We start from the raw sequence: 21,093 nt of genomic DNA, 5'->3' as shown, positions 1-21,093 counted from the left end.
CTGGAGATTAGAGCTGAAAACGTGTTACTGGAAAAGCGCAGCAGGTCAGGCAGCATCCAAAGAGCAGGAGAATCAACGTTTCGGGGATGAGCCCTTCTTCAGGATTCCTGAAGAAGGGCTCATGCCCGAAACGTCGATTCTCCTGCTCTTTGCAAGCTGCCTGATCTGCTGCGCTTTTCCAGCAACACATTTTCACCTCTGGTGAAAGGGTGAGTGAAGTTCTTGGAGCTTGGATTGATTTAAATCAATACAAGATACTGAAAGGATTTGATCTTTCCTGGGCATGGAATCCAAAACGTGAAAGCACAGTCTCAGCATTTTATTTAGTGTTTAGACAAGGAGATAATTCTGCTTTTGGAATGTTTGGAATTCTGCATTCTACAACCCAGAGGACATGAGTGAACCAGATGAGTTTTTCTGACAATCAACAATGAATTGATGATCATCATTAGACTCATAACTCCAGATTTTTAGTGAATAATAATTCCACTATTGTTGAGTATATTCAGATTGTGATAAACAGAACTTGGAAAGCAAAGGATTTGGACAGCAGATGGAAAAGCAGATTAAGCAAAATTAACAATAATCATATTGAAAGATGGAGCAGTCTCAAGAGAACATACTTCTATTCCTTTAATATTATGTACCTGGCACTTTGAGTTTGTAAAGAGCTTGGAATCACGGGACATATGAGGAAAAAACTGCAATAGCACTGTGGTAATGTCACTGGGCTAGTAATCCGAGACCTAATGTTCTGGGACTAGGATTTGAATCCTACCATGACATATAGTGAAATGTGAATCCAATAAAAATCTGAAATTAATAGTCTTATGATGACCATGAATCAGTTATGTTAAAATTCCATCTGGTTCTCTAATGCACTGTAGGGAAGAAAACTCACTGGCCTCACCTGGTCTGACCTGCACATGATTCCAGATCTACAACACTCAGTGCTCTCTGAATTGGTTCAGCAAACTATTCAGTTGCTAAAAAGCCTCAAAAAAAGGAATAAAACCAGATAGACCATCTGTCATTGACTAAGACACTGGATACGACAATGTTAAATACAGGCCTGTTGAACCTGCATGGTCACCAGCGGGCTAGTCACAGAATTGGGAAAGCTGTATCATGGACTAGTCAAGCAACAGTGTGACATAGCCAACTTCACAGTATCTTTGCTTACCACAGACAAAACTATATCTCACCACACCAAGACTATTTGGTTTAATGGCATCTGTTTGGGAATGCTTTTATTACTAGCTGCACTGGTGGAGGAGTTACCTTTTTTTAAAACAAATGGCAAATTTGTCTGTAACCTGATTCTGTTGAGACCAAGGTAGCAACATCACCATCCCTGAGCATATCCAAAAAGACCCCTGTAGACGTGATGACACAATGGTAGAAAGTCATGAGGAAGTTGCCTTGGGAGACCCTACCATTGACTCTAGACCCCATGATGTCTCATGATAGGCTGCCAGTCATGACCAAGAAAAACTCTGGCAGGTGATTAAGAAATATCTCCAACATTCACTCCAAACTTCATGCATTCACAGCCAAGGGTCTGCTCTCAGTGATTAGAGTCAGCACACCAATTTTGGCATTGACTTCCAGTTCCAGAAGTAGCTGCAGTGCACCAAACTCTGGGGTCCATGTAGCCTGAAAGAAAATTAGAGGAAATGCTGACTCCAATCCCCACACATACCACCTCAGTTGATAAATAAGTAATCCTGTATGTGGAACACCACTTGAATAAAGCACTGAGAGTAACAAAGGTGCAGAATGCACTCTGGGTGGTGATCTTCAATGTCCATCATCAAAAGTGGCTCAGCAGCACCTTTAATGATCAAGCTGGTGGGATGCTAACGGACATAACTGCTGGATTGAGCCTATAGATTGTACTGAAGGAACCAATAAGTGGGAAAAGCATAGTTGACCTCATCCTCACCACTCTGTCTGCCAAAGATAATTCAGGAAGTATAACCACCATGCATTCCTTATGAGGATGAAGTCTCATCTCCATTTTCAGGACACCCTCTATTGTTTTGTGTACCACTATGACCATGCTAAATTGGATAGACTTCAAACAAATCTTGCAAATCAACACTGGGCATCCATGAGAACTAAGGGTCATCAGCAGCAGAATCATATAACAATACAAGCTGTAACTTCAAGACCAATCATATCCTTCATTGTACCATTACCATCAAGCCAGGGATCAACCACGTTCATTGAGGAGTGCAGAACGGCATGCTGGGGTAGCACCAGGCATAACTATAAAACATGGCATCAACCAATAACATACCAAAGTGCACAGGCAGCAAGTGATAGATAGATAGAACTAAGTGATTTCACAACCACCGGGTAAGATCTAGTTCTGCAATCCTGTCACATTCAGGCATGAATGGTGACAAACAATTAAACAAAAATAACAACTCAAGTATCCCCATTTTCACAATAGATAAGGTTAAAGCAGAAGTCAGAGTGGCATGTATTCTGAGGACATGGATTTGAATCCCACCATGTCAGGTGGTGAGATTTAAATTCAATTTTAAAAAGTCCGGAAAAAACCTGCTAGTCTCACGGCAACACTGTCAATTTTTGTGAAGACCTATTTAGTTCATTAATGTCCTGTAGAGAAAGAAACCTGCCTTCTTACTTTGTCTGACCTACAGATTGGCGGGGGGTGGGAATCAGAGCCACATATCTGAGAGGTGGACATTTGCAGCTGGGGCAGTGACAGGATGCAGTGAATCTGTCGGGAAGGTTTCTCATGTGATGAAACAGAGGAATTGGTTAAAGAGTGTCTGCTTCAATGCAAGGAGTGTCAGAAGTAAGAGTGGAGCATTGATCAGTACTTGGGGATACGATGTTGTGGCCAGAATGGAAATGTGGATTTCACAGGGGCAGGAATGGTTGCTTGATGTTCCAGGGTTTAGAACATTTAAAAAGAACAGGGAGGGTGGAAAATAAGGAGGGGGTGTAGCATTGCTAATCAGAAAGTACATCACAGTTACAGAAATGAAAGCTGTTGAGGAAGGTCTGTCCGCTGAGTCAGTATGGGTGGAAGTCAGGAACAGAAAGGGAGCAGCCACCTCATTGAGGGTTTACTACAGACCACCTAATAGCAGTAGAGAGATTGAAGAACACATAGGCGGGCAGATTCTGGAAAAATGCAAAAGTAGTAGGGTTGTAGTTATGGGTGATTTCAACTTTCCCAATATCGACTGGAATCTCCAAAGTGCAGATAGTTTGGATGGAGCCGTTTTTGTCAGGCATGTTCAGGAGAGTTTCCTTACTCAGGATGTAGACAGACCAATGAGGGGAAAGGCCATTTTGGATTTGGTGCTCTGCAATGAGCCAGGACAGGTGTCAGATCTCGCGTTGGGAGAGCACTTTGGTGATAGTGATCATAACTGCCTAATATTTAACATAGCCTCAGAGAGGGAAAGGAACAGTTACTGAGGGAACATATTTAATTGGGTAAAAAGAAATTATGACGTTATCAGACAGGAGTTGGGAAGCACAGACTGGGAGCAATTGTTCCACAGAAAGGACACAGCAGACATATGGAGACTATTTAAGGAGCAGTTATTGCGAGTGATGCACACATTTATTCTTCTGAGACAGGTTCAGAAGGGATAAGATTAAGGAACATTGGATGATGAGAACAGAGGAGCTTCTCGTCAAAAGGAAGAAGGCAGCTTATGTAAGGTGGAGGAAGCAAGGATCTAGCACAGCTTTAGAGGATTTCAGGCTTGCTAGAAAGGAGCTCAGAAATGGACTGAGGAGAGCCAGGACGGGACACGAAAAAGGCGTGGCAAATAGGATGAGGGAGAACCCAAAGGCATTTTACTCATACGTGAGGAATAAGAGTATGAACAGGGAGAAGGTAGGACCGATCAAGGATAGCATAGGGAACTTATGCGTGGAGTCTGAGCAGATAGGGCAAGCTCTGAATGAGTATTTTGCTTCTGTTTTCTCTAAGGAAAGGGACCTTGTTGTGAATGAGAACTTTGAGGAGCTGGGATACAGCCTTGACCAGATCAAGATTGATGAAGTTGATGTGCTGGAAATTTTGGAAAACATTAAGATTGATAAGTGCCCAGGGCCAGACCAGATTTATCCTAGGCTGCTCCATGAAGTGATCAATGAGGTTGCTAAGCTGCTGGCGAAGACCTTTGCCTCCTCACTCTCTCCGGGAGTCATACCAGAGGATTGGAGGAGGCGAATGTTGTTCCTCTTTTCAAGAATGGTAATAGGGAAATCCCTGGCAATTACAGACCAGTTAGTCTTACATGTGTGGTCAGCAAAGTTTTGGAAAGAATTCTGAGGGATAGGACCTATGACTATTTGGCAAAGCATACCGTGATTAAAGTCAATCAGCATGGCTTTGTGAGGGGCAGGTCATGCCTCACCAATCTTATTGAGTTCTTTGAGGATGTGACAAGACAGGTTGATGAAGGTTGAGCTGAGGATGTGTTATATATGGACTTCAGCGAGGCATTTGGTAACATTCCCCCGGGTAGGCTCATTCATAAAGTCAGGAAGTATGGGATAAATGGAGCGTTGGCTATCTGGATTCTGAATTAGTTGGCTGGCAGAGGCAGAGAGTGGTTGAAGATGGAAAGTATTCTGCCTGGAGGTCAGTGATGAGTGGGGTCCTGCAGGGTTCTGTTCTTGGGCCTCTGCTCTTTGTAGTATTTATAAATGACTTGGACAAGGAGGTTGAGGGGTGGGTTAGTAAATTTGCAGATGACACAAAGGTTGGAGGTGTCATCGATAGTATAGAGGGCTGCTGCAGGCTGAGGCGTGACATGGACAGGATGCAGAGCTGGGCTGAGAAATGGCAGATGGAATTCAATCTGGATAAATATGAAGTGATGCATTTTGGAAGGTTAAACTTAAATGCTGAATATAGAATTAAAGACAGGATTCTTGATTGTGTGGAGGAACAGAGGGATCTGGATGTGCAAGGACATAGATCCCTCAAACTTGCCATCCAAGTGGATAGGGTTTTTAAGAAAGCATATGGTATTTTGGCTTTCACTAACAGGGGGATCGAGTTTAAGAGCCACAAGTTTTTGCTGCAGCTCTATGATTCCCTGGTGAGACCATACTTGGAATGTTGTGTCCAGTTCTGGTTGTCCTACTATAGGAAAGATACAGAGGCTTTGGAGAGGGTGCAAAGAAGGTTTACCAGGATGTTGCCTGGACTGGAAAGCTTGCCTTATGAAGAAAGGTTGAAAAAGCCCAGACTTTTCTCTCTGGAGAGAAGGAGGAAGAGAGGAGACCAGATCGAGGCATACAAGATAATGAGAGGAATAGATAGAGTCAATGGCCAGAGACTTTTCCCCAGGGCAGGTTTGACGTGTACAAGGGGTCATAGCTTTAAGATGTTAGGTTATATTAGGAAATAGAGGAGATGTCAGAGGTAAGTTCTTTATGCAGAGAGTTGTGAGTGCATGGAATGCATTGCCAGCGGTGGTGGAAGCAGAGTCATTAGGGACATTTAAGTGACTGCTGGACAGGCACACGGAGAATAGTGAGTTGAGGGATGTGTATGTTAAGTTATTATTTTTTATGTTAGGATTGAACCTCAGCACAACATCGTGGGCCAAAGGGCCTGTTCTGTGCTGTACTTTTCTATGTTCTATGTTCTAAATTTGACCTGAGACCTCAGCAATGTGTTTCACTCTTGACTGCCCTCTATACAATTCAGGATGGGCAATAAGTGGTGATGCAACCATCAGTGTCCACTTCTTATGACAACTGAAGAAAAAAACAAACTGGTTCCCGCATCAGGTGCCCTGGAATGAAAATTTAGCTCAGAGAGAAGAGAGGGAGGGGAAAGAAGAGTGGTAAACAATAAGACAGGACATGAACTTTATTTATTGTCGCTTCTAAAATTTTATTATCAAGAATTCGCAATTCTTTTTCTTTAGGAATTATTTATATTTATCGTTAAGGGCTTGCAATGAAAATGGAAGTTGGATTGTGCAGAATTAATTCCGAGATGATAAAATACTTTTTTTTTAAAATGCAAAATGGCACTCACAAACTATCAAAGTATTCTGTGTCAATTTAATTTTTATCATATCTTTTCATATTCTTCATGCCTTTGTAAAAACAGCTTCTGCAGCTCTTTGCCAAGTGGATCAATCCACAAAATCATATAACTGGAGCTGACTACTCAGAAGCTTTCAGCCATGAACTTAGGAGTGACTGAATGAGAAATTGAGGCTGACATTGCTCAGTTGAAGTGAGCAGGCAAGGATGTAAAAATAGATCAGTTGATTGAAATGAAGAATAGCACTGAATATGGCCATCAGGATAATTTTCTCGTATGAAAAGAGAGCTGGTTTACCCTTCTTCTGGATGGACAGCTATTGCACGTGGCTGATCAAGCCCTTGGGAGATGACCACATAGCGAAAAGAACCATTAAATCTTGCAACTTCTATTATATTGAAGCCATAATCTGACCAATATATATTACCTGTGAAAGATGTAGAAGAGATAAATGTTAATGTTCCATCAAGCTACAACATTAGGAGGTAATTGAAAAAATGGATAGAAAAATCTCATACCAGCTATCCAATCAACCGCTATGCCTTCAACCCGTCCAAGGCCATTTGTGATAATATCATCCCTCCAGGTCTGATCTCGTTTAGCTCTGCTAATTGTACTCCTTCCCATATCTGTCCAATAGATTGTATCATTCCCTGTAAATAAAATTAGATAATTGAAATTTCAGAAGGTCACGAATTTCACAGGATGTTCACAAGTCAAAGTCTAACAAGAATGTTTTATCTTTTCAATGAACCTTTATTTTGGCGCATACTTCCTCAAGTTCACATCAATTTTCTTTTGTCTGCCTGCAAGGTATGCATTAACATGATTCCTTTGCTGAACTTCAATGCTGTTCTTCATGTATGAGACCATGTATAAACATGTGAGCAACCTATACTGAAAGCACAGTCAAGTTCCATTTTGTCTCATTTGTAAAAATATTAACACAAATATACAGAAACATTTTCAACAGGGGTCAGGATCTGGAATTTTGAACTTTGACCTAAATTGGGCACAAGCTTGACAATGCCTCCCCAAAGGCTGCATTGAGAAGATGTAGTTTAGGTTTTATTTAGATCATAAGAATGAATCATAGGAGCAAAAAGAATGGCCCATCAATAATTCCAGAGGAAAAGAATTCAGATAACTCTATATTTGGGGAGGGTGGTGAAGTGGTAAGGATAGGCTACCAACAGGCTGGGAGACATAAGACTGAGTGAAGGTTGCATGGATGTTTGTCCTAATTATATTAATGCATTATTTTTTTCTTCATAAAAGTAGTTGATTGGTAGTGCAGAACTTGGGTATTGCTGAAAACCGACATATTTTGTGTAAGCTTTTTGTCTTGTATTCATCTGGAGAAAGAGCAAGAAATGTCAATGTAAGAAGTAAACAACATTAATGCTGTATGAGAGGAGAATGCTGATGAATTGATATGTGAACTCTGAGCAGTAGAGATGTTGTTTGAGAAATAACTTACCAAGCTTTCCTTTTTTAAAAAATTTTAAACCAGGCAGATTGATTCTGATTGGCCATGACATTACCCTGTGTAAAAAATGAGGTCTGCAGATGCTGGAGATCACAGCTGCAAATGTGTTGCTGGTCAAAGCACAGCAGGTTAGGCAGCATCTCAGGAATAGAGAATTCGACGTTTCGAGCATAAGCCCTTCATCAGGAATAAGAGAGAGAGCCAAGCAGGCTGAGATAAAAGGTAGGGAGGAGGGACTAGGGGGAGGGGCGATGGAGGTGGGATAGGTGGAAGGAGGTCAAGGTGAGGGTGATAGGCCGGAGTGGGGTGGGGGCGGAGAGGTCAGGAAGAGGATTGCAGGTTAGGAGGGCGGTGCTGAGTTGAGGGAACCGACTGAGACAAGGTGGGGGGAGGGGAAATGAGGAAGCTGGAGAAATCTGAATTCATACCTTGTGGTTGGAGGGTTCCCAGGCGGAAGATGAGGCGCTCCTCCTCCAGCCGTCGTGTAGTTGTGTTCTGCCGGTGGAGGAGTCCAAGGACCTGCATGTCCTCGGTGGAGTGGGAGGGGGAGTTAAAGTGTTGAGCCACGGGGTGATTGGGTTGGTTGGTTCGGGCGGCCCAGAGGTGTTCTCTGAAGCGTTCCGCAAGTAAGCGGCCTGTCTCACCAATATAGAGGAGGCCACATCGGGTGCAGCGGATGCAATAGATGATGTGTGTGGAGGTACAGGTGAACTTGTGGCGGATATGGAAGGATCCCTTGGGGCCTTGGAGGGAAGTGAGTGTGGAGGTGTGGGCGCAAGTTTTACATTTCCTGCGGTTGCAGGGGAAGGTGCCGGGGGTGGAGGTTGGGTTGGTGGGGGGTGTGGATCTGACAAGGGAGTCACGAAGGGAGTGGTCCTTGCGGAACGCTGATAGGGGAGGGGAGGGAAATATATCCTTGGTGGTGGGGTCCGTTTGGAGGTGGCGGAAATGGCGGCGGATAATACGTTGTATGCGCAGGTTGGTGGGGTGGTAGGTGAGAACCAGTGGGGTTCTGTCTTGGTGGCGGTTGGAGGAGCGGGGCTCAAGGGCGGAGGAGCGGGAAGTGGAGGAGATGCGGTGGAGGGCATCGTCGATCACGTCTGGGGGGAATCTGCGGTCCTTGAAGAAGGAGGCCATCTGGGCTGTGCGGTGTTGGAATTGGTCCTCCTGGGAGCAGATGCGGCGGAGACGAAGGAATTGGGAATATGGGATGGCGTTTTTACAGGGGGCAGGGTGGGAGGAGGTGTAGTCCAGGTAGCTGTGGGAGTCAGTCGGTTTATAATAGACGTCTGTGTTGAGTCGGTCGCCCGAGATAGAAATGGAAAGGTCTAGGAAGGGGAGGGAGGAGGAAATGGAAAGGTCTAGGAAGGGGAGGGAGGAGGAAATGGAAAGGTCTCGGAAGGGGAGGGAGGAGGAAATGGAAAGGTCTAGGAAGGGGAGGGAGGAGGAAATGGAAAGGTCTAGGAAGGGGAGGGAGGAGGAAATGGAAAGGTCTAGGAAGGGGAGGGAGGAGGAAATGGAAAGGTCTAGGAAGGGGAGGGAGGAGGAAATGGAAAGGTCTAGGAAGGGGAGGGAGGAGAAAATGACATTACCCTGAAGAATGAATGCAGAATACCTTTTATCTCCTTTCTCTATGACAACACTTCCGCTAATTTGAGTATAATGTAGCTTCCTTTACATTCTTCATGAATCAGATTTTCCTGAGCAGCATCCAGACTGTGAGGACATCTTCCATTTAAAAACCAAGGTATTTTCCCTACAGCATTGTGTGTGGACAGGGCGGAGTAGCAATCTTTCCAATCAGTTCCCAAATAGCTGGACCCCACCCCAAATGGTCCTTGTAGAGATGCTACCCCATCACCACCCACCCTGTGGTCTAAGGTTAGACTTCCTTCCCTAATCAGCATGGGTGGCACGGTGGCTCAGTGGTTAGCACTGCTGCCTCACAGCACCAGGATCCCACGTTCGGTTCACAGCCTTGACCGACTGTCTGTGTGGAGTTTGCAAATTCTCCTTGGGTGCTCTGGTTTCCTCCCACATTCCAAAGATATGCACGTCACGTGAATTGGCCATGCTAAATTGCCCATAGTGCTAGATGCACTAGTCAGAGGGAAATGGGTCTAGGTGGGTTACTCTTCGGAGGGTCAGTGTGGACTGGGTGGGCTGAAGGGCCTGTTTCCACACTGTAGGGGAATCTAATCTGATCTCCCACTAATTCAGCAAAAGGCACCTATTTGTTACTCTCCCCAGAATGCTGTCTGCATAAAATGGTGCCATGACTATAAATCAGGAAGGTTTCCAGACAGCATGTTTAATAGAAAAGATATTGCATCCTGTCGAGTTAAAGTTCCATGTCAAGGGGCCAGATGGAAACTCTTCCCCTCACCTCCCACCACCAGAAGACACTTATAAAACTTACTCCTAGCAATATCAAATAGCTGATTACATCTGAGTTATATTATGCGGTTGTCAGAGATACCTTGGTCCTCCATAGGGTGCAGTTGTAGTATTTTCCAATAGAGTCAATCTAAATAACATTGTTGAGGCATGAACTTAAGTTAACTAATAAATCATAAATAAACTAGATAATCTCCCTGGCATCGAAACATCTTCTTTAAGTGTTCAGTGTCATTCTCTCTGAACATTATTGTTTAATATATGTCTGCTGATTTTTGTATTTAAGTTCTTTTTTTCCCTTACTTCTTTTTTGCTTTCTGTATCATGGTATTTATGTTTCCTGCTTTTATCCCTATGAAGATTTGTTAACATGATCCATTAATTGGCTTTCCAGATGCTGCCTTGTTTCTAGATGCTGTAAATTGCTGCAGAAGGGGGCAAATTGAAAAGACAAAGTGAACACTCTGGAGCTCATTTAAAATTTATGGAAGACCTTTTCAGAGGTGAATGTCATGCACCGTTCTCTAACTGCTAATGTATTTACTTTTGACATCAATATTCTTGAAGTTCGGAATGGTTGTGATTTTTTTTTATATATATATATAAGCAATGTCCACATGGTACATTTTTGCCTTTCGCTATATATTATAAGCAAATTCATCATGAAGGTAAATTTCAATGATCAGTGACTACTGCACTTAAATCACTGATCTTTAACCATTGACCCCAAGTCCCAGATCTGTAATTGACACCAAGATCTTGGCAATGATCAGAAATTGGCACTTTTAAGTTTTAAACCACAAGTTGCTAACATCAACTTTGAAAGTGGAGGATGGTTCCTTATTCAGATTTCTTATTCAGAACTAGCAAACAAATGGCTCCAACACAAATTGAATCTGGTTCTCTCTGGGGCAATAGTTGAACAATTACTTTCACTTATTATGTAGCACAAGTCATTATGACAGCTGGAAAGCTTTTATTTGTAGATGTAGAGAGGATTTATTTAGGCTTCAGTTGCAGCACAGAGTCTTGATAGGCAGGTGTACAATATTCAAAACCTGCCCTTTAGTGCTATCTCCAATACACATGTCAGTTTACTGAGATTCCACACTGGAGCAGACCCTTACAAAATTACCAGATTAATCTTCATGCTCACAACAATGTATTCCAAACATGCAAGGACAGAGAGGTAAAATATCTGGAAGCTTCTATATTTTCATAAAGTACAGTAGAAGGAAGAAATATTTATCAGTAGCATTTATCTTTATATTGAGTTTACCATGCAATTATTTACAGTCAGTTAAAGGATAACTTAGATTTATATGAGGATTATATGAATTTATTAAGCCCTGAAGTGCAGCCAAGCTTCTTGATTGAACAAACAAAAACTGCCAGCCCAGGAAATGGGCTGAGCTTGCCGCCTCATCCCCAGTCAATAGAATCTGTCACCTCACCCTCTTATTTCCACACTAAAGCATTTCTTTCTGTTCTGACCAATAAATGTTTCCCATCGATGTTTACTTCAAACAGTCTGTCCTCAATACCACTATCCTGCTGAAAGAAGTAAAGAATGTCTGGATTTTATTGATCAGAAATAGACTCCTACCCATTTGCACTCTAGGGTATCACGGCAAAATGAAAAAGGAAGTTTTAGAACTGCAAGGCTCAACCCCTCAGAAGGCAAGGTGCCTTTCCTCTGGTTGTGAAGCACTGTGGGCAGGTGCAGTGGGACATCCGACTGTTACAGAGAGGGAAGTCCAGCTTCTGAAGGTGTCAGCAACATCAAGCGTCATGATTATGTGAGATCTGCTGTGGGTATTGCTGGGACTGCAGACAAGCCCAGACAAGAGGCCCAATAGAATCCCTAAAGTGAAGTAAGTCTTGGGTTTCAGGCTGAGATTTGTTTGCATGATTGGGAGTGTAGATAGGGGTGGTGGCATGAAGAGCATGTAGCTTGCAAGGAACTTATAATCATGGAGCACCATGCAATGGCATTAACCACTTGTTTTCTACCATTTTAAGCACTTTTAAAATTATATATAAATCCACGGTACTAACTATCTGCCCATTCTAAGCATTTTGGAATCCAGGCAGTATAATTTTGGTGTCAATGGAACTTTCAATTCACACTTAATTATTTTGATACACATGATGGGTAGGCTGGTGACTTAAATACCACCCCCACCTCTGTAATTCCCACCCTCTGTAGAATGGGAGTGAGCTCACAAATGGGTGAGAAGATGGTGGGTTCGGCACTCAATCTATATTCTATCCCCATCCCCAAAAACATGTCGAGCTTGTAATATCTAGTCTGAAATTTCAGCTGTGTGTGGGTTCCTGGGAAATGCAGATTTCTGCAGTGACTATGGGAATGTTATGTTTGCATTGTGACTGTTAAATCAAGTTGCTGAGCATGGAGAGAATACTGAAACATCAGGGTAGAAGACAGTAGTTCTGATATTCTGCATTTTGACTTCTTATGAACAGCTAGGCTGGTTAATGCCAAAATTTGAAAATAATCACAATAAACAATTCAAAGTGCAAAGTACCTAATGAGGATAGATGTTGTATTATATTGTTCAGATAGACATGACATTTTATTCTAAATGCAGCTAAAATATTAAGCGCTGGAATTTTAACAAAATAGTCTTTCTATGTGATTCACAATGTTTAATTATTATGTATTTGCCAATAATACACTCAGAATAAATCCTGCAAACTTCTATGTTTTCCAGATGTAGAAGTTTGCTGCACAAATATTAGAACTACATTGTATCCAACTTGTGTTGCACAAAATAATCTGTTCGTACGGTAATGCTTATGATTTTAATTTTGTTGCATTAATTTGAAGATGTATTTATATTAATAATAATGTAATTACTTTAAACTAACCATAATTCCTGTCTGACATATTATAAAATGTCTTACTCCTAAGGTAAATAATTGCTTCTTTATTAAAATATGGATGGAAATTGCTGGAATAAGACCCAGCATGTCAGGCTAGTTGGAAAATGCTGCATTGAATTAAACACACCTTCCTTTTTCACACCCGCTAGGATTGAGCAGAGAGGTGGAGGTGCCTTTACCGGTGCAAAGGCTACAGCTAGAAAGCCGATTACCTTCCCATCTACTTTTAATTCAGCCCTGGGGGTAGAGATCAATGTCAGTCAACTGCAGACTACTGTTGCGGATATTCTATACACCACTCTCAAAGTGATTTCTTGCCTTTATTATTTGTCAACTGTGTCCTTTATTTTATTCACTCATGGTACAAGGATGACAATGGCTGGCCAGCATTTATTGTCCATTCTTGGTTGCCCATGAGAACATGATGGTAAGCCAGATTCTTGCAGTCTGCGTGCTGTAGGGAGACGAACAATGCACTGAGGGAGGGAATTCCAGGATTTTGACTCAGTGATAGTGAAGGAACACCAATATATTCCCAAGTCAGGGTGATGAGTGGTTTGGAGAGGAACTTGCAATTGGTGGTGTTTCCATATATCTGTTGCCCTTGCCCTTCTTGTTGGAAGTGGTTTTAGGTTTGGAAGGTGCGATCAAACGATCTTTGACAGATTTCTGCAGTACACCTTACAGGAGGTACACAATGCTGCTGTCAGTAGTGGAGGAAGTTGATGCTTGTGGTTGTGGTTGAAGAGTGTGGCTCTGGAAAAGCACAGTCGATCAGGCAGTATCCGAGGAGCAGGAAAATCAATGTTTCGAACATAAGACCTTCATCAGGAATGAGGCTTGTGACTCAAGGGGGATGAGAGATAAATGGGAGTGGAATAAGGTGTGGGGAGGGGAAATGAGGAAACTGGTGAAATCCACATTGATCACATGTTGTTGGAGGGTCCAAGGCATAATATGAGGCATTCTTTCTCTAGGGGATGGGTGGTTAAGATTTGGTGGTGCAGGAGGCCCAAGTCTTACATGTCCTTGGCAGAGTGGAAGGGGGAGTTAAACTGTGTTACATTGGTGGTTCAGTGGTAGAATTCTTGCCTGCTTGTGGTTGTGGTGTCAATGAAGTAGACTGCTTTGTTCTGGACAGTGTCAAGCTTCTTGAATGCTGTTGGAGCTGCATTCACATAGACAAAGTAGGGAGTATTCCTTCCTGACCTGTGCCTCATAAATAGTGGATAGGCTTTTGGCCATCAACAAGTAAGTTACCTGCTGTTGTCACCACTGCAGTAAATCCAGTTGAGTTGCTGGCAAACTTCAGGATGTAGATAGTGGGGAATTCAGAGATGGTAACACCATTAAATGTCAAGAAGTGGTGGTTAGATTGTCTCACAATAGATACGATCATTTCCTGGCAATTGTGTTGCATGAACGTTACTTGCCACTTAGAATAGAAATCCTACTGTGTGGAAAGAGGCCATTTGCCCCAGCAAATCCACAACAACCCTCCAAAGAGTAACCCATCCGAACTCATATCCTATTGCTCTACATTTAGCCCTGACTAATGTTCCTAACCTAAAGAACCCTAAATGCTTTTTAGATTAGATTAGATTACTTACAGTGTGGAAACAGGCCCTTCGGCCCAACAAGTCCACACCGACCCGCCAAAGCGCAACCCACCCATACCCCTGCATTTATCCCTTACCTAACACTACGGGCAATTTAGCACGGCCAATTCACCTAACCCGCACATCTTTGGACTGTGGGAGGAAACCCACACAGACATGGGGAGAACGTGCAAACTCCACACAGTCAGTCGCCTGAGTCGGGAATTGAACCCGGGTCTCAGGTGCTGTGAGACAGCAGTGCTAACCACTGTGCCACCGTGCCACCCCAAATGCTGTGGGCAATTTTGCACAGCCAATTCACCTAACCTGCACTTCTTTAGACAGTGGGAGGAAACTGGAGCACCCAGAGAAAACCCATGCAGACACAGCGAGAATATGCAAACTCCACGCAAAGAGTCACTTGAGGCTGGAATCAAACCCAGGACCCTTGCTCTGTGAGACAGCATTGCCAGCCAGTGAGCTACTGTGCTTGTCAGTCCCAAGTCTGCAATATTGTCCAGGTCTTGTTGCATTTGAACATGGACTGCTTCAGTAACTGAGGAGTTACAACTGGTGCTGAACTTGTGGTGTAGGTGCAACCAATTCACAATTTTAAAAGAAAATTGAATAGATACTTGGGGGAAATAAACATGCAGAGCTATGGGTATTCAGCAATGAGATGGAATTAAGTGCATTGGTCTACAGAGAGCCATAAATACTTGATGGCCGAATGACCCACCACCTATATCATATTTATTTTATGACTCTAAAACTACTCAGTATAAAATTTTGAAAATTCTCATGTAGTCCTAAGAACATCATTACATTATTGGATTTTATCCTGTTTATTGGGGTGGCACGGTGGCCCAGTGGTTAGCACTGCTGTCTCACAGCGCCAGGGACTCAGGTTTGACTCTAGCCTCAGGCGACTGTCTGTGTGGAGTTTGCACATTCTCCCCATGTCTGCGTGAGTTTCCTCCCAATGCTCCAGTTTCCTCCCACCATCCAAAGATATACAAGTGAATTGGCCGTGTGAAATTGCCCATAGTGTTCAGGGACGTGTAGGTTAGGTGCATTAGTCAGGGGTAAATGCAGAGTAATAGGGCAGGGAAATGGGTTTGGGTGGGATAATCTTCAGAGGGTTGATGTGAACTTGTTTGGCCAAAAGGTCTGTTTCCACACTGTAGGGATGCTACGATTCTGGTGAAGGTTAACACTATTATCACTCAGTAGGTAAATCTTGTGTTCTCTCAGATCCAAAATATCAATTTTGCATCATAACTAAGGAGAGTGCCTGGAATATTAAAGATGAAATAAAGAAACACTGCCACTATCTACTAATTCAGCTTTGGAATTTACAGTCATAGAGATGTGCAGCACGGAACAGACCCTTTGGTCCAACTTGCCCATGCCGACCAGATATCCCACCCAATCTAGTCACATCTGCCAGACCTGGCCCATATCCCTCCAAACACTTCCTACTTATATACCTATCCAGATGCCTTTTAAATGTTGCAATTGTACTAGCCTTCACCACTTCTTCTGGAGGTTTCCTTAAGCATAGTAACAAAGACGAGATTGAAAGGTTGGGGACCCATGAGTCCTGTAAAATTGCTTATGTGACAACCATTGGACATTTCACCAGAACTCATGCCACATTCAGTAAGTGCAGAGATTTGTCAAATTTATTTAGATATTCTAGTCTAGAAAGTACGCACCATAAAGCAAGTAATCTTATATTGTCAAAGGCTTCAGTTAGGTCTATGAACAACAGATAGAGATCATGATGTTGTTCTCTTTTGTCAGGCTTGGTGTGAAAAAAATTGTATTGGCTCTCTGTCACATGATTAACCTTAAAATTACACTGGGATTGCAGAAGAACACCTTCTTTATGATGGACTTTTAGACTGTTTAGTCGAATCCCTGTAAGAAGTTTTCCTTAAGGTTGGAAAGGGCTTATTGATTAGTGGTCGATAAATACATTTTTGGATTCTTTTCCTTTTCAGATGCTGACTACTTCAGGACTTTCTTTCACTCCAGATATTTTTTGAAGATGACTGTAAATTATTTAACAAAACCATTCCTATTCCACTTCCAAATCTCTACTGCAATGCTGTCAGCACCAGGGACTTTGTCATGTTTAGTTGAGTTGATTATCTTTATAATCTATTTCATAGAATTGAGGAAACAGGCTTTCTTTCTCAGACAACTGCTCAATTTGACAAAGACAATCCAAGGACAGTGGGTGCCTCTGTTGATGGCCTCAGTAGAATGTTCTTTTCTATCTCCCAAGACTAAAAATCTCCACCAAAGTTACAGAGCTGGTAATCTGAGAGGTCTACGCACAGATTATGGTATTCTGATTTCTTACAAGGGAAATATCCAGACCATGGCAAATGCTCCCAAGAACCCTGGTTTCCAAATCAGAGTCTGAAGACCAAAGTGTTATTTCAGCCACCACCATGCAAATACTGTGGAGCAGTTGGCTGTGCCATCACTGTCACGTTTGTTGAAACATTACCAAACTTTGATATAATGCTCTCTAGAGTTGCCACCATTGACAAAGACCCAGTGGACACATCCAGAAAAAAGAAATCCCTGTATGTCCTTGTTTCCTGAATTTAGGTCACCACCCTGCCAACCTCCCCCGCCATTGTGCTAGTTCTAATATTAATTAACTTAGCCATCGTTCCACCTTTTCTGAACTTTCTTTCCTGGTGAAAAATCATGTACGCTTTAATACTTGTCCTAAACCTCAATCAATGCCATCATGAAGCAATATCTCTGTATTGGCTATCAGATTGTATGGATTTATTTCTATTTTTCATATCAGTTCATCTGTTTCATTTGAAATGTGCTATGATTCAGACACAGAGCCTTTAGTTTACCTTGTCTTATTTTTGTGATGTTCAGCCCTATCTGTTAATTTAGTTTTACATTAATACTGTCCATGCTTTCCTGCCATGATCTGTTTATCATTTTCTGTATTAATACCTTTCTTTGTTGCCTTTCTTCTACTCTTTGATTTGTCATACTCTCCAAAACTTGATTCCTTCCTTCTACTTTATAGTTTACAACCTTACCTTCTCCCTGAATGACGTGGTTCACTAGATCGTCAGTCCCAGCACAGTCAGTATATATCATTTCCAATGCTAGAGGCCCTACTTTCCTCAGGACAGGTTCCATGTCCACAAAACTGACTGTAACTTCCATCGCACTGGTCTATGAACCACCCATTAATTTCTCTAATCTAATTTGGCCAATACCAATTTCTCAATAAATTATCACAACTTACTTAGTTGTATCATGGAATGGATACATCAACTGATGAAAGTTCCCTTTTATGCTCAGAGTATTTTTCAAAAGTATATTTAAACATTTTTTTTTCCTGTTTTATTCAGCTCTCGCAGACTGAGCATTGTCTCTTATCTTAATCAAGGAGAACATACTTTGACATTTTGATAACTCTCAAGGCATTTCTTTAGTGTTATTACCCTTTTATTCTGCAATGTTTTGTATTTCACTTCTATAGAATAGAATTATGGTCCCCTTGGCTCATTGCATAATGCACACTATGTACCTCTCAATTCTCTTATTCTATATGTGTACCACATTGGACAAGCCAAATCTGATCAGCGCAACAGGAAACTATAAGTTATACACAGTTATAATGTCACTGTTTCTGAAAGCAGACAAATTAAAGAAAAGAAAGGGAACAGTTAGATTTCATTTGTATCTAGGTAGAAACAAAGCAGAATATAAGATGTCACTGGGCCACAGAACCCAGTTTTATAAGTCATAAAGTCATAGAGTCATAGAGATGTACAGACCTTTCGGTCCAACCTGTCCATGCCGACCAGATATTCCAACCAAATCTAGTCCCACATGCCAGCACCTGGCCCATATCCCTCCAAACCCTTCCTCTTCATATACCCATCCAAATGCCTCTAAAATGTTGCAATTGTACCAGCATCCACCACTTCTTCTGGCAGCTCATTTCATATCCATACCACTCTCTGTGTGAAAAAGTTGCCTCTTAGGTCTCTTTTATATCTTTCCCCTCTCACCGTAAACCTATGCCTTCTAGTTCTGGACTCACCCACCCCAGGGAAAAGACTTTGCCTATTTACCCAATCCATGCCCCTCATAATTTTGTAGACCTCTACAAGGTCACCCCTCAGCCTCCAACACTCCAGGGAAAACAGTCCCAGCCTGTTCAGCCTCTCTCTCTCTATAGCTCAAATCCTCCAACCCTGGCAACATCCTTGTAAACCTTTTCTGAACCCTTTCAAGTTTCAAATCTTTCCGATAGGAAGGAGACCAGAATTGCATGCAATATTCCAACAGTGGCCTAACCAATGTCCTGCACAGCCGCAACATGACCTCCCAACTCCTGTAATCAATACTCTGACCAATAAAGGGAAGCATACCAAACACCTTCTTCACTATCCTATCTACCTGCGACTCCACTTTCAAAGAGCTATGAACCTGCACTCCAAGGTCTCTTTGTTCAGCAACACTCCCCAGGATCTTACCATTAAGTGTATAAGTCCTGCTAAGATTTGCTTTCCCAAAATGAAGCACCTCACATTTATCTGAATTAAACTCCATCTGGCACTTCTCAGCCCATTGGTCCATCTGGTCAAGATCCTGTTGTAATCTGAGGTAATCGTCCTCGCTGTCCACTGCACCTCCAATTTTGGTGTCATCTGCAAACTTACTCACTGTACCTCTTATGCTCGCATCTAAATCATTTGTGTAAATTACAAAAAGTAGTGGACCCAGCACCGATTCTTGTGGCACTCCACTGGTCACAGGCCTCCAGTCTGAAAAACAACCCTCCACCACTACCCTCTGTCTTCTACCTTTGAGCCAGTTCTGTATCCAAATGGCTAGTTCTCCCTGTATTCCATGAGATCTAACCTTACTAATCAGTCTCCCATGGGGAACCTTGTTGAACGCCTTACTGAAGTCCATATAGATCAGATCTACTGCTCTGCCCTCATCAATCCTCTTTGTTACTTCTTCAAAATACTCAATCAAGTTTGTGAGACATGATTTCCCATGCACAAAGCCATGCTGACTATCCCTAATCAGTCCTTGCCTTTCGATAAAACTAACTGAAGTAAGGAAAATTACATTCTGCTTTTCCAATCTTTTATACAACAGAGATAAGTTCCTTGATTTCCCTTTGCCATTAGTATTGTATTTCAAGTCGTGAATAAAGGCTTCATGTTATTAATGCTTCATTTGTCAATCTATTCCTGGAGAGATGACAATAACTAGGCATGAAATATGTAAATTCTGTAAGTTATTTACTTGTGTGACACAATATATAACTAAATGGATGCATAGTTATTTATTTCTGACAGTTTCTTTATATTGACTAAAATAGTACTTATAACAATATAAAAATAGTTGTTTGCCATCAATACTGATTGCTTATTTTTAGTTGATGCAATGAACCTTTTTCTACAATGAGTTTATGCTGATGAGACATGCCTGCCTTTGGACAGAGATTAATTTATGAACAGAAGAAGTTTTTTTCATTTAGCTGGTAATTTACTTTGACATACAGCAGCAAGGAAAATAAGACTAATCATTTTCCAAACCCCTTAGCACAGGCATGTATAAACATATTGTTCTCTGAGAATTAATTTCATGATCAAACACTTTCATACAAGTTAGCTTAAGTTGATGTAATCCAATCCTATCACCTGGTTGGTCCTATAGGCTAAATTATTGATCCCCATTGCTTTTACGAGAATACATGCAATTATAACAGAATTTTATCTATATTTGAAGTTAAAACACGATGGCTTAACGTTAACCTAACAATTACCTTTAAATTTCATTGTTAAATTTATTTAATCAAGTTAACACAGGTAAAACAAATGTGTGAGAGAACTGAAGTTAATTCTGAAAGGTTCTTGTTTACAGAATGGATTGAGATTCAAAACCTTAAACAATTTATGAGTAAAAATATTATATGAAAATATAAACTGTTGCACACTAACGTGTTTCAGTTTATTCTTCACTCCGATTTTTATGTAACTGTACAGATTTTTTAGCATTGATAGTACATAACTAATTTCCAGCACTATTCCACTGCACCTTGGCAATCGTTGGATAGTCACATCTCTTAGGTCTTCCTATACAGACCCTTTGTTACACAACCTTTTTGCATGACGTATTGTCGCTTTCACAAATGAGAGATAAAGGTCAGGTATAGGTTGCTCTATGCACATACTCCTCTAACTTATAGTATGGGGAGAAAGTGAGGACTGCAGATGCTGGAGATCAGAGCTGAAAATGTGTTGCCGGAAAAGCGCAGCAGGTCAGGCAGCATCCAAGGAGCAGGAGAATCGACGTTTCAGGCATAAGCCCTTTTTCAGGAATGAGGAAAGTGAGTCCAGCAGGCTAAGATAAAAGGTAGGGAGGAGGGTCTTTGGGGAGGGGCATTGGAGATGCGATAGGTGGAAGGAGGTCAAGGTGAGGGTGATAGGCCAGAGTGGGGTGGGGGCGGAGAGATCAGGAGGGGTGGGATTCTTCCTGACCCCTCTGCCCCCATCCCACTCCGGCTTCTTCCTGACCTCTCCTCACTACCTTTTATCTTAGCGTGCTGGACACACTTT

At 42.0% G+C, this 21,093-nt stretch overlaps 1 protein-coding gene across 1 annotated transcript in view; it reads right to left on the bottom strand.

The window, feature by feature from the left end:
- The window catches only part of LOC132817331 (low-density lipoprotein receptor-related protein 1-like), a 1,680,787-nt gene that overhangs the window by 479,916 nt on the left and 1,179,778 nt on the right, over positions 1-21,093 (bottom strand). Inside the window, exons 37-38 of the mRNA XM_060827740.1 lie at positions 6,586-6,720; positions 6,365-6,494 (exon numbers count right to left, since the gene is read on the bottom strand). Of these exons, the coding sequence (XP_060683723.1) occupies positions 6,365-6,494; positions 6,586-6,720 (265 nt within the window). The remainder of the gene's footprint in view (positions 1-6,364; positions 6,495-6,585; positions 6,721-21,093) is intronic.

The sequence above is a fragment of the Hemiscyllium ocellatum genome, chromosome 7, assembly GCF_020745735.1.
Source record: "Hemiscyllium ocellatum isolate sHemOce1 chromosome 7, sHemOce1.pat.X.cur, whole genome shotgun sequence".
NCBI lineage: Eukaryota > Metazoa > Chordata > Chondrichthyes > Orectolobiformes > Hemiscylliidae > Hemiscyllium > Hemiscyllium ocellatum.
This window is presented reverse-complemented; position numbering and strand designations above follow the sequence as displayed.